The sequence below is a fragment of the Pogoniulus pusillus genome, chromosome 28 (genome assembly GCF_015220805.1).
Source record: "Pogoniulus pusillus isolate bPogPus1 chromosome 28, bPogPus1.pri, whole genome shotgun sequence".
Lineage (NCBI taxonomy): Eukaryota > Metazoa > Chordata > Aves > Piciformes > Lybiidae > Pogoniulus > Pogoniulus pusillus.
The window spans coordinates 14,448,580-14,463,133 of NC_087291.1; the positions used below are offsets into that span (position 1 = coordinate 14,448,580).

At 42.9% G+C, this 14,554-nt stretch overlaps 1 protein-coding gene across 1 annotated transcript in view; it reads left to right on the top strand.

Moving 5' to 3' along the window:
* Positions 1–14,554, top strand: part of THSD7A (thrombospondin type 1 domain containing 7A) — a 278,576-nt gene that overhangs the window by 224,268 nt on the left and 39,754 nt on the right. The window contains exons 14-15 of the mRNA XM_064166895.1: positions 3,430–3,624; positions 7,936–8,199. Coding sequence (XP_064022965.1) covers positions 3,430–3,624; positions 7,936–8,199 — 459 coding nt within the window. The remainder of the gene's footprint in view (positions 1–3,429; positions 3,625–7,935; positions 8,200–14,554) is intronic.

Below are 14,554 nucleotides of genomic sequence, written 5' to 3' on the forward strand. Positions count from 1 at the left end.
TCTTTGCTAAAAATGATGGCCTGTAAGTCCCTGAGAACACAGCAAGATAATGCAATTAGTTTTGCTGATGCATGCACGTGCCAAGGTTGAATTCAAGACAGAGCATTTAGGTTTGACCTCTGTGAATTTCCACATGGTAGAACTAGCCCTGACTGTGTTTTTACCTCAGGGAGACCAGTGTGTTTTATTGGCAGAGATGAGCATCTCACAAGAATCCAAACCCATAGCCTATACTTGCACTCTAAGATACAGAGGAGTTGTGGTTTTCTGAAATGCCTCTTAGTAGTTTAGAGATCTTAGAGTAGGTTCACTTAACACATCCTTAAAATAGGTGCAAGGATTTTCACTTTTTAGATATTTGATTTGAGTTTGATATTGATTTTAGATATTTGATTTTGATTTTGATATTTCATTTTTTTCTTTCAGCTATAGCTGAAGAAAAAAAATAGCTGATGGAAATAAAAAAAGGTTTCCTCATGTAAACTACACCAATAATAAAAGGATTTGACAGAATAATTGTATTAGACAATGTACAGCTGGTCAGGTTCCCAATAAGCACAACTTAATGCAGTACTGAGCCTATTACAAACTGTGCTGGCAGCCCTGCTTCAAAGGGCAGTTAAGGATCAGGGAAGATGTTTGCTTAGCATCTCTGGAAAACCAAACCCCCTCCCTTTCATGGTGTTTTACCACAGATGTGTGGCAAAAACAATTCACTCAAGAGCCTTGGGTATGTTTTAGTAGGCACAAAGGCTAGAAATGGACTATGTGGGGCATCAAGCTCAGCTTCCTACAGTCATCATGAAGTAGCAATACAGTTTAGAACAGGCAGACACAAAGCTTTTTTTCCCAGAACTCATGGGTCAGTAAACTTTTGCAATTACCTTACAGCAATCTAAAAAGAAAACAGGCCAAACCAAACCCAACACTTCCCTCCCTTTTTTCCTCCAAGAGGAAATAATCACTCAGCCTGCTTCCCATTCTGTTTTGAAACTTTGCATTCAAACCTCATTATGCTCCAGCAGTTTGAACTTGATTATGCCATAATGGTTGCTTAATAAAATCTAGGGTTTATTTTCTCTGCTTGCATCCCAGTGGAAAAAAAAAGCTCTCAATACAATTGTAGTGTTCTGCTAGAATTATGGAGTGTAATACAAAACATAGTATTTCCTCATACCAACAGAGAACGATGTATTGTGCTTGGATTCAATGCTTCTGCAGCAATTGGTGATCCAAATTAACTATCACAGTTGTTAGGAGATGCTGCCTCTGCAGCATGCTGCCAGATGCCAAGAAGGAAAACTAAGTCTATTGTGTAAACAGGCACTAGAAGTTCCTTGTCTTGTTACTGTGTAGTAAGGTTTATGGGATTTGGGGCAAGCAAATAAAGTAATATCCATGGAGATTAAGGTTAGTGTAATTAAGAGACTCATAGAATCACCTGGGTTGGAAGGGATGTCTTAAGGTCATATATTCCAATCTCCCACCTCCTGCAGTGAGCAGGGGCATCCTTAACTAGCTCAAGTTGCCCAGAGTCCCTTCGAGCTTCACCTTGAGTATCTCCAGGGATAAGACCTCAACCACATCTCTGGGCAACCTTTTCCAGTGCTCAACCACCCTCATTGTAAAGAACTTTATCCAATCTAATCCACTCTTCTCTAGCATCCGATCTAAATCTACTCTTCTCTAATTTAATCATCCATGTTTAAAAATTATCCTTGAGAAGCAAAAATAGAGCTTTGTTAAGTTCCTTGGTAATGAAGCAGCTTTGGAAATCCCTTATGTGTCAACTGCTTCTTTTTGTGCCACTTGAAGTTTTCCTAAAAAACCTTTTTTTGTTTGGGTGGGTTTTTTTTGCTTGGTTGGTTTGTTTGCTTGGGTTTTCTGTGGAGTGTTTTTGGTTGGTTGTGGGATGTTTTGGTTTGTTTCTTATAAGTAAGAAGTTTTTATTCAAGACATCACTACCCCTGCTATAAAAAGTTGTACTCCTGGTGGCTTTTACTCTACCCCTACTAAAAATGGTGAGGGAGCTGGGGGTGTGCAGCTTGGAAAAGAGGAGGCTCAGGGGTAGACCTCATTGCTGTCTGCAACTACCTGAAGGGAGGCTGTAGCCAGGTGGGGTTGGGCTCTTCTGCCAGGCAACCAGCAACAGAATGAGGGGACAAAGTCTCAACCTGTGCTAGGGGAGGTCTAGACTGGATGTTAGGAGGAAGTTGTTGTGATGGTTTGAGTGTACCATGCCCCCCCCCACTTTAGAAGTACCCAACTAGACTCAGACAGCTCTGGGAATATAAATGAAGCTATTTATTTACAGCTAGCACAATATACAAGCAGATATTTACAGTATATACAGTTATAGACAGAAATATACAAATGAAAAAGTAATACGGAAGCACAACAGCCTTCCAAGAAACCTGAGTCCCCAGGAGGGGCTCTCAACCACCCCTGCACCTTCCCCCTGCCCCTCTCAACCTTACCCCAGTCCTAAAGAAGAGTAGAGGTTCAGCCAAGGGGTTAAGAAGCAAAGGTGAGTGGCAAGTGGGGTTAGGGAGCTGCAGCTCAGTCAGAACCCAGCCAGAAAATGAGACAAAAAAATGGTGAGAGTGTTATCTAATGTTTACTTTCTTCTTGTTCAGCAAGACTGAGGGAAGGAGACATCACCATTGTTTTCCTTTCACAGCCTATGATCTAGTTCTTCTCACCAAAACATTCTACCCTGCTTCAAACTAGCACAGTTGTTGCCAGAGAGAGTGATTTGCCATTGGAATGGGCTGCCCAGGGAGGTGGTGGAGTTGCCATCCCTGGAGGTGTTCAAGCCTGGGTGAGGCACTTGGTGCCATGGTCTAGTTGATTGGACAGGGCTGGGTGCTAGGTTGGACTGGATGATCTTTGAGGTCTCTTCCAACCTGCCTGATTCTATGATTCTATGAAACACTTCATCCTTCAACCCCTTTTCAAGACTAAAAATTGCTGAGGAACACCAAGCAAGAATGCTGCTGTGAGTGGTTAAGTGATTTCCAGAACACAAATATGTTCCTGAATTTTATGTTTATCCTTTTTGCACTAAAAATATCTGGTCTTGCCAACATTGCATAGCTTATACACTATTCAAATATCTGCAGTCTTTAAATGTCTGAATTATAGGCTGTATCTGTAGATGCAATTGTGTGCTAGGTGTGGATAACATGGTGCACAGTTGTCTGTAAGATTAATCCTTTTCCCCCTGGTAAGTCCTAATCAGTAGTGTCTTCAGCAGAACCTGATGACAGTCAGAAATGTCAGATGTTTCCATTCGAGGTCCAAGTATTAGGTTGCTGTATTCTGGTCTTTCAGTGTGGTTTTATGGCAGAATGTTGCAGATGTAGTAAATTGAATAGAGATATTCATGAAAGAAAAGCTGAATTAAATTTCCTCCCTTTTTGCTTCCAGCAATTACTTGTCGCAGACAAGACGGAGGACAGGCTGACATCAGTGAGTGCCTTAAATACTCTGGCCCCTTACCATCCTTAACGCAGACGTGCCAGATTCCCTGCCAGGATGATTGTCAGTTTACAAACTGGTCAAAGTTTTCTTCCTGTAATGGGGACTGTGGAGGAGTCAGGACACGGAAACGCACTCTAGTCGGTAAGAGTAACCAGTGGAATGCTCCTGTCCTTCTGTTCATGTCTTGTTCCTTTTTCCCACTGTTTTGATTAAAATCTGTGATAAGCAAGCAACGTTTGCCATCGTGGCAGAAAGCAACCCTAACATCACTAGCATGCTGTATAGACTCTTTAACCCCTCAGGAGAACAAACTTCTACCGTGTATCTCAGAGTCCTAGTCATGGGGAGGTGGCTAAGAGAGATGGGAGAGCACAGGAGACCAGAATCTTTGGCTAAGAGAGATGGGAGAGCACAGGGGACCAGAGTTTCTTTGGCTAAGAGATGGGAGAGCACAGGAGACCAGAGTTTCTTTGGCTAAGAGATGGGAGAGCACAGAGGACCAGAGTGTCTTTGGCTAAGAGATGGGAGAGCACAGGGGACCAGAGTTTCTTTGGCTAAGAGATGGGAGAGCACAGGAGACCAGAGTTTCTTTGAAATGGAGCACATAGTACACTAGCCCCTTTCTTTTCCTGCCAGGCAAGTCAGCAATGCTTGCAGTTGGCAGGGAGGTGAAAAATGAAAAGCAGCATAATTAACTAACAGTCTGACCCAGCACTATGAAATAGAATAAAAAGATCTTTACTTGCACTTTTGTTGAGCCCTCTATTACCTTTCCAGCAGAGGAGGCACAGTTTGCTTTTAAAAAGGTTTTCAGAGTGTGATTGGCTTAATGGTACAAAAACCTGAGACCATGGAGTCTTCAGGATAGGATATGGATAGTGTGAGGCACACAGAGGAGTGCTGAGTTAGGAAATCTCTTCACTCCACCATCACTTTCTTTCCCAGGTAAGGTGAAGCATGTTAAATTGTACTAAGACAAGACAGCAGATTCGGAACATGAATATGAAAACCAGAGTGGACACAGACCTTATAGACTGCATTTTCTCACCTATGTTTAGGGAGAAGGTCTGCAACTTGTTTTGATCCCTCAGCAGCCATAGTTCTGTGCTCAAGCCACATCTTGCCAATATTGTCCAACCATGCTGAATTCTCTCCAGACTGAGTTGAGCAATTGAGTCCTGCTTTCACTGGGTTGGGTTTTTTTTTTGGTTGGTTGTTTTTTTTTTTCACACTAAACTGTAATTGAGAAAAAAAAATCATGTTGATGTTTCCCTGAGGCTTCCAAGAGAAAACCTTTTAATGGAAAATCTAGTGAAAGTGGATTGTCTTTTCTTTATGGTATTGGTCTACAGACCAACCAACAACCATCTCTACTTCACAGAATCAGGGCTTCACCCACTGGCCTTTCTCTTCCTCTTTCTTGTCTTTTTTGACCCTGGGATTTCTCTCCCTCATGGGTGGTGTTTTGGTGCATTTAAAATTGCTATGGCAGCTGAGTGCTTTTCAGTCTCTCACTGTAGCTTATAATTTTCAGCCTTAAGCTTTGATTTACCTCTTCTGAACTTCTTAGCTGCACTCTTGAATGTCAGATTTATGATTAAACAAGTCCTTTTCCTGGCTGAATGTTTGCTCTGCAAGTCCTTTGTGTACCCTGTTTTTCCACTGCCTCCATCCAGCAGCTCAGATCACCACATAAGGCAATATGTTGCTTAATTTTCTGCCTTAATTCCTGACACAGCTAAGAATACTTCTACTTTGTGTCCCTTGAAACCTCCTGAGGTTTTACTTAATAGAATAAGAAGTTTTTCCAGTTATATCCAACCCCTTGACATAAACTTTTCCTTGTTCCACATGATGGAAATGTCTTTTTTTTCCCCTCTTCAACTTCTTTTTAATCTGTTGGGTTGCTTTTTTTATTATTTTGTATTATTTATTCTTATTTTTTCTTATTATTTTTTTCTGCATGAAACAAAGAGGTAAAAAGTAGGCTCTGCTTCTAAATTATAACTGAAACCTCAAGAGTGAGACTTGGCTTCTGTCACAGCTTTTTTTTTGCCAATTAGTCTGTATTGTCTGTGGTAGAGGAAAGCTAGATAAGGGGGGGGGGGGGTGCCCATTAGCAGCCTTAGAAAGAGTGTGATAGGATCCAAACCTCATCATCCCCCTGCTCCATCCCCCTCTAAATCTGAAGATGTGTGGACAATGCATAATTCATAATCTTCCAGAAGGCTCACTGTGCCTGTCTCACAACTCCACTTTATGCCAGCTTTGCTTCCACGAGGGGAGGGAATAAAAAAGCCCTGACTAAGATTTTTTGAAAACAAAAGAAGAGAGCCTGGTTCTTTTGCCATGCTATTAGCACTTGGAGGTACTTCTCCTTCCTAAGTTACCCCTCCAGGCTTGCTCAGGCTGTGGTATGTGCTGTGGTGTGTTACCCAGCCTAACACATTGGTCAAGATTACTGTCTTAATTGGAAATCAAGTTTTTGAGAGAGTTTGAAAGTATGTCCCAAAAGCATGTGAAGAGAGCATGAGAGATATACAGTGTGCCCTTGTGGCCAAGAAGGCCAATGGGATCCTGGGGTGCATTCGGAGGAGTGTGTCCAGCAGATCAAGGGAGGTTCTCCCCAGCCTCTACTCTGCCCTGCTGAGACTTCATCTTGAATACTGTGTTCAGTTTTGGGCTCCCCAGTTGAAGAGGGACAGGGATCTGCTGGAGAAGGTCCAGCAGAGGGCTGTGAGGATGATGAGGGGACAGGAGGGCATGGCTTGTGAAGAGAGGCTTAGGGACCTGGGGTTTTTTAGTCTGGAGAAGAGAAGACTTAGAGGGGATTTGATAAATGTTCATAAGTATCTGAAGGCTGCCCAGGAGGGGAGGACAGGCTCTGCTCACTGCTCCCTGGGATAGGACAAGGAGCAATGGGTGTAAGTTGCAGCAAAAGAGGTTCCTCCTCAACACAAGGGGGAACTTCTTACCTGTAAGGGTCCCAGAGCACTGGAACAGGCTCCCCAGGGAGGTTGTGGAGTCTCCTTCTCTGGAGACTTTGAAGGCCTGTCTGGATGTGTTCCTCTGTGATCTGTGTTAGATAGGATTGTCCTGCTCTGGCAGGGGGCTTGGACTGGATGATCTCTTTGGGTCCCTTCCAACCCCTACCATCCTATGATGATCCTGTGACTTCATTGAATTGTTATTTTGCAATAGTTGAGAGTTCAGTGTTTTCTTTCCCTTGTTTGCCTGCTTTTACTGTCTCTCCCTCTGGTCTTACCTGCTCCTCTGTGCCAAGTATTGTTTAGACTATGGTGAAAAGAGCAGTGGGATAGAGGAAATTTGTTAGCTGCTACACTGCCCTCTGGACTTCTGTCCAAAGGGACTGGGTTTGTCCAGGGGGGGCCCTGGCTTTGTCCAGGGGAGTGTAGCTGGGCTGTTGTCTACTTGTATATGAATATTTGCATATGTTTATTACTTTCTCTATTTAGTCTCCTTCATAAGTAATAATTTCATTTTACTTCCAAATTCTGAGCAGTGTGGCAATTTACCTTTGGGGGGGGGGTCAATCCCAAACTCTAAGTGGTGTAAAACCACCACACATGTAAAGCTGCCTTGCAGTGAATTCATAATTATTTATGGTGAAAATGAGGAGAAAAAGTAGTGTATTTTTACTATGAAGTTGTGTTGCCAAAAGAAAGCTAAATTTTTCTTCAGGTAGCTTTGTTTCAAATGAAGGCAGTGACAATGCAAACACTAAGGGTGCTGCAAAGTTGTATTCTTGTTTTTAATGGTAAGGAAAATCCTGCAGGATGTTCATTTACAATGGTATTGAGAGTAGAAAGTGTTTTTAAAGCTGCTTTTGCAGAAGGTTCTGCAGCAATACATAGGAGCTGCCTGGGAAGGGAAGGAAAACCAAAGCCAGCTTTACCAAAGAGAAAATTCAAGAGAGGTTTAATGGGATGTGAAAGCCATGGCTGTGCTCCAGTTGGGAAGGGAAAATAAGGAGAGATGTGAAAAGGAGCAGATTCACAGAAGGAGCTTGTTCTATTAGAGGGGAAGGATGTTTTTTGCTAACAGATGTACTGTAAAAGGTGATGAAATGAATTGGTTTGGACGTTTTGAAAGAAGGTGTCTGTGTCAGTGATGCATGTTACTTCCTTCTACAGTCTCCATCTGCTTGAGAAGGCTTTCTCCAGGGACAATTAAATTTTTATTGATGACTTTTCCAAACTCTAGTCTCCAAGCACTTTTGCCCACAGTACATCTAAATGTATAGCTTTATTTTCAACGACATTGCCTCTGTGCAAGTTGTGGGCATCCATTACATTGGTTAAGGAAAAGGAAGGTAACTAGCTTAGGCATGTGAACCTGCTTGCAAGCCCTTGCTACAGCAGTCGAAATGAAATGGTTTGGGGAGGGGTAAACTGATCCAAATGTTCTAAAACAATTATTTCTTCCTTCTAGGAAAGAGTAAGAAGAGAGATAAATGCAAAAATTCTCAGTTGTATCCTCTGATTGAGAATCAGTTCTGCCCCTGTGACAAGTACAGCGCTCAGCCTGTGGGAAATTGGTCCGACTGTATTTTACCAGAGGGTAAGCTGGAGGCACTGCTGGGGATGAAGGTGCAAGGAGATGCCAAGGAATGTGGACAAGGCTATCGCTACCAGGCCATGGCGTGCTACGACCAGAACAACCGGCTGGTGGAAACGGCACGGTGCAACAGCCACGGTATTTAGGAACTCCTCCTGCCTCTTTTTCCTCCTGCCTCTTTTTCCTCCTGCCTCTTTTGCCTCCTGCCTCTTTTTCCTCCTGCCTCTTTTTCCTCCTGCCTCTTTTTCCTCCTGCCTCTTTTTCCTCCTGCCTCTTTTTCCTCCTGCCTCTTTTTCCTCCTGCCTCTTTTTCCTCCTGCCTTCTTTTTTTCCTCCTGCCTTCTTTTTTTCCTCCTGCCTTCTTTTTTTCCTCCTGCCTCTTTTTCCTCCTGCCTCTTTTTCCTCCTGCCTCTTTTTCCTCCTGCCTTCTTTTTTTCCTCCTGCCTTCTTTTTTTCCTCCTGCCTTCTTTTTTTCCTCCTGCCTTCTTTTTTTCCTCCTGCCTTCTTTTTTCCTCCTGCCTTCTTTTTTTCCTCCTGCCTTCTTTTTTCCTCCTACCTTCTTTTTTTCCTCCTGCCTTCTTTTTTTCCTCCTGCCTTCTTTTTTTCCTCCTGCCTTCTTTTTTTCCTCCTGCCTTCTTTTTTCCTCCTGCCTCTTTTTCCTCCTGCCTCTTTTTCCTCCTGCCTTTTTTTCCTCCTGCCTCTTACCCTCTCCCTCCCTCCCTCCCTTCTCCCTCCCTCCCTTCTCCCTCCCTCCCTTCTCCCTCCCTCCCTTCTCCCTCCCTCCCTGCTCCCTCTCCTTCCCTCTCCCTCTCCCTCTGCCTCTCTTTCTTTTCTTATACTTTTCTTTTTCACCTACTTGTTTTATTTCATTTAAGGTAATATGTATGCAGGTAGAATTAGTGGGTTAATATTTATTGCTTGTTCAGGCTGTGTTTTATGCCAAGATACCTTCTAAACCAGCACACATTTTTGCTGATGTGCACAGCAGTAAACTCAGTTCTTACTCATCATTACAGTGCAGTATTTAAAAGCAAAACCATGGCAAATTACTAACTAGATATTTTAATAACAGAATGTAAAATCTTATTGTTCCTCCTGATAACTCTACCTGCAAGTTTGAGGATAAAGCCATTTGGAAGGGTCACATCCTCAAAAGGTAAGCAGGGACAGCACAGGACTGCTTTGGAAAGGCTGAAATTATGGCCACAGATTCTTTAGATGGCTTTAATCTCCTTAAATAGCTTTATCTTGGCCAGTTACTCTTTAGCACTTGAACAGGCACATGTTGGCCTGAGCTCAACAGCATACTACACTTTCTCTGTGTAATTCTGTGATGGCTAAAACCAGACCCTATATTCTTTGTGTTCACATTGTTATATGAGGGAAGAGTGTTCCTTCCTAAAATGGATGCATCTGTAGTGTTAGCATCAAAAGTGACACTTTCTGATTTTCAGTGAGCCAGAAATGTGCTAATTTACGTGGCTGGAGTTTTTGTGTTGGTGTGTTCTCCTGCTTTCAGAGCAAAGTGGTATCTGAGCTATTGGTATGAAGAGCTGGGTGCTAGGCTCAGTGCCATTAAAAGGTCAGTGTAAGTTTAATTCCTGTATGTATTCAGCTTTCCAGAGTTAAATTAAGATAACAGAAATGTCATTTATTTACTTGAATAGAATTAGAATAGCTAATCAAAGAAACTGAATGACTTAAGGAGATTTTAATTAGCACCATTAATTCCTGTTTATAGCTATGATAAATTAGAAACTTAATGTATCAAACCAAGCTGTAGAATATCTCTGTGATACGATGGAGGAGGAAGCATTCAGCCACAAAACAAAGCTGGGAGATAATTCTGTGAGGAGTTTTCTCCCATGGTTATTTTTATTCCAAATCATCTTTTGCAGTAGTTAACTCACACTGAAAGATAGGTTTCTATGAGCACATCTGAATGACAAAGTCTAAATCCTAAACTCATGGGACAGGAAATCTGTCTGCTCTGAGAATGTTCTTTAACTCTGTTCACAGCTGTTTGCTCTGGGTTGAGGGCCACACAGTTTTAGTTTTCTTCTTTTGTGTAGTCCAAAGGGTAAATGCTGCCTTTGCTTAGCCTGATGAAGATCCCTTGACATCTCTGTAGCACCCAAAGAGGAAGCTACCTCTAATGGCCAGCAGTTGTGTGAGCACAGATCTGCCTGGCCTGGGTAGTTGTCCTAAGGGAATTAGAAAGCTCCTTGAAAGCTGGTAGGGAATGTGGAAGTAAGAGTCATGAAACAATCTGAATTGCTCAGAAAATACTGCTATAAAATACAGAACTGAAGCTTTTTCTTATCTCTTTGTTGACTTTTGAAAATGTTTTCTAAACTATTGTGGTGCATGTGGAAATCACCCCCAAATCAAACTTACCAGACCAGCTCAGACAGCTTGGAAGTAAGATTAAGCTGTATTTTACAGCAAGCCACAAGCATATATGCAAAGTATATTTGTAAGTATTTACAATCATTCACCATTTAGAAATAACACAGAAATCCAATCCTCCCCCTCTGGACAAAGAAAGCTCAGAAGGGACCAATGCCACCTTCTTTTCTCCCTACAGACACAAAATCAACAAGATCTCAGGTGTTATCAGTTCAGTCAAGGTTAGCATTCAGCCACGCACACAGGAGCAGTGGAGGAGGTGGAAGGCAGAAGGCAAAGGGAACAAAGAGTGAGAAATGGTTTATATATTGGCTTTTTATACCAATTAGTAAACCAAAGAATGTCTAGAAAGCTCCTCTCTCTTGTTTATAATTTAGAAGCAGATCTTACACTGCTACAACTCTATGTGACACTGTGTTAGAAATTAGCATTCTTTTGGCATGAAGTCCAGAGTGGCCTTTGGAAAGTGGAAAATTGTAAAAGAACTGAAGTCCATGAGAAGCTAGGAGGACTGATGGGCTACTGCCAGCCAGGTTTCATTGGGCTACTGCCAGTCAGGTTTCATTGACTTGAAGAATGAGGACTGTCAGGTTTTGTGTCAGCATCCAAGGGAAGACACAAGAAAAGAAGCTGCCTGTCCCAAGAGCAAATAATAGGTGTTATATGTGGTAGGTAATGTACTGCTTGCAGCAAGAGATGAGAACTCTCTAGAATAAGTGTGCATGTAGCTGCTTTCATGCTCTGGCAGTGCACACTGAGGTGCAATTCATAGAATCAACCCGGTGGGAAGAGACCTCCAAGATCATCCAGTCCAACCTAGCACCCAGCCCTGGCCAGTCAACCAGACCATGGCATCCAGTCTTTTCTTAAACACCTCCAGGGACAGCAATTCCACCACCTCCCTGGGCAGCCCATTCCAATGCCAATCACTCTCTCTGGCAACAACTTCCTCCTAACATCCAGCCCAGACCTCCCCTGGCACAGCTTGAGACTGTGTCCCCTTGTTCTGTTGCTGGGTGTCTGGGAGAACACACCAACCCCATCTGGCTACAACCTCCCTTCAGGTAGCTGTAGACATCTACCCCTGAGCCTCCTCTTCTTCAGGCTGCACACCCCCAGCTCCCTCAGCCTCTCCTCACAGGGCTGTGTTCTGCAAACTTATTGATGCTGGAATCAATCCCCTCATCCAGATCATCAATAAAGATATTGAACAGGACTGGACCCTGCACTGATCCTTGGGGCACACCACTTGTGACACCGTTCACCACCATTCTCTGTGCCCAGCCCTCCAGCCACTTCTTGACCCATTTCAGAGTGATCTGTCCAACCCGTGAGCTGCCAGCTTTGCCAGGAGCTTGTTTGGCAGCCTTTGTCAAAGGTGTTGCTGAAGTCCAGGTGGACTACATCCACAGCCTGCCCCACATTCACCAGACTCTTAACCTGATTGTAAAAGGAGATCAGGGGACTACATCCACAGCCTGCCCCACATTCACCAGGCAGGTAACTTAATTGCAAAAGGAGATCAGGTTGGTCAGGCAGGACCTGCCCTTCCTAAACCCATGCTGGCTGAGCTTGATCCCTTGGCCATCCTGTAGGTGCTGCAAGAATCAGAGATATAAATGAAGAATAAAAAAATGGGGGAAAAGGATATTTTTGTCCACCTTTTTTTACCCTGTTATAACTCTTCATGATGGTGATTTGTAATCTAATGTATTTATCAGTGAACCTGCACTCACAGTACCCTAATGAGTAATAATCCATCAGAAAAGCTACTAACTGGTTATTGTTATTATTCCTGCTATAGCCAAGGCTTCCCTTTGCATGCTGTTAGCACTTGTAGGCTCCACAGACAGCCTTCCCAAAACACAATATAGCAATGCTTTGGTTTTTCCTTTTCTTTTTCTTTCTACAGTTTAATCCCACTTATTTTACAAGCAATTTGAAGTCTCTTTTGGCTGGAACTGTTTGTGAGTCATAACTGTGTTTATTGTAGGTCAGGAAGCCTGACCCTTTTATTTTTGTGGTTGCTCTGTTTTAAATTCTTTCTGTCTAGATCAGTTTATTAAGGTGTCTGGTTCTTTGAATTTGTAATATTGTTTTCCCCTCTTGTTTCACTGCCTGCTTTTGATAGTGAGGCAGAAGGCATCTGTGTGTGTTTTCTTATCAGTTCTGTTTGAGGGAGAGAGTGCCTTTATCTTGGTCCACAATACAGCATGTGGATAGATGAAGCTAGGAACTGCTGTTGCACTAATCCTGCACTCCTTCAAGTTCCTAAAAGCATTTGACAGGAATTTCAGGCCGTGCTAGTTTGAAGCTAGCTGGGAAATTTTGGTGAGTAGAATTAGAAGAGAGGCTGTGAAAAGGAAACAGTGATGATGTCTGCTGCACTCATAGGCTTGCTGAGATGTATAAAGACAAGAACATAAATATAGATAACAGAGTTGCTCTCTGGCTTTGGGCTGCACTTCTTTTCTCTCTCTAACCTGCTTCCTAACTCATCTGTCTGCTTCCTAACCCCCCTGGCCAATCCTCCAAACTCACCTTGAACATAACACAAAGTCTGGGGTAAGGTAGAGGGATGGGAAGAAGGTGGAAGGGTGGTTGGGAGCCCCTCCTGGGGACTCTGGTTTCTGGGAGGGCTGTTGTGTTTCTATATTACTTTTAACTTGTCTATTTCTGCCTCTAGCAGTATGTATTGTAAATATCTGCTTGTATATTGTGCTGAGCTGTAAACAGAGCTTCATTTTCTCTGATTTCCAGCTGCTGAGTCTAGTCTGGGTGATTTTCTTAAGTGTGGGGGGATGGGTAACACCCAAACCATCACACGGGTGCACAGGGAATTGAGTTCTCTGACCTGACTTTAGTGATAAGGATTTAAACTGATGCTAAGGAATATGGTCATCATTTTAGCACTAATGAGAGTTTCCTTTCCAATAGGTCTTCTAGAACAAAAAAAATCTATTATTGATGGGTGTTGTACATGCACATAGTGCAGATTACTTCTTAAATCATAGTTTATTCAGCATTTATGCAGAGTTAGCATACTTTTGCAGATACAGGGAGGCTAGGACAGGTGATGTAGAAGTTTCAGTCTCATTTCAGTGTGTGGCTGTTGCCTGTCTGGTTTATATTGATGGATTACATTCCGATGATCGGTTTCATTTTACTCAACATGTGCAAACAGCTGTTTTGCCAGTTAAATCTCGTTTTGTATCTTGCCAGTATTTATTTCCTGTTATTTCCATGCCTTTGGTGTATGACAGTTCTTCAGTTTGGCATCATCTTTAGATTTCAGTGTGCTGTTTGTTTTTAAGAGCATAAAAGCTGTACTGTGCCAAATCAACCCGAGACTTTGGTGGTATCACTATAGTTATCCCCCTGCTAGCAAGTAAAAAATGCCTTGTAGCTTCCCATCAATCTGCTTTTAGTTTTCAAGCTAAGCTTGACAGGATTCATAATTCAAGCCTGCTTGAGTTATTTTTGTAAACTCTAAGAGAGTTGCTTATTTCCCTATGGAAATAACGCTGAATTCTTCCCTAATTTTGTAACTGATCCAAAGAAGAGGAGTCAGGTTTGTCTGCTGGGTCATATGTTTCATTCAGAAATCTATCCTACTGTTAATTCCTGTCAGTCTGTTACTTCTTCTTCAAGTAAGATCACGTTTTGTATGGGATATGATCTGGTGAATTAGCTTGGACAAGAGAAATCAAACACATTAACAACCCCATGCAAGCCTACAGGCTTGGGGCAGTGTGGCTGGAAAGCTCTCTAGCAGAAAGGGATCTGGAGGTTCTAACCCACAAGAAACTAAATGTGAGCCAGCAGTGTGCCCAGGTGGCAAAGAAAGACAGTGGCATCCTGGCTTGTTTTAGAAATGCTGTGTCCATCAGGTTGGAAGAGACCTCCAAGATCATCCAATTCAACCTAGCACCCAGCCCTAGCCAGTCAACTAGACCATGGCACTAAGTGCCTCATCCAGGCTTTGCTTGAACACTTCCAGGCACAGTGACTCCACCACCTCCCTGGGCAGCCCATTCCAATGCCAATCACTCTCTCTGCCAACAACTTCCTCCTAACATCCAGCC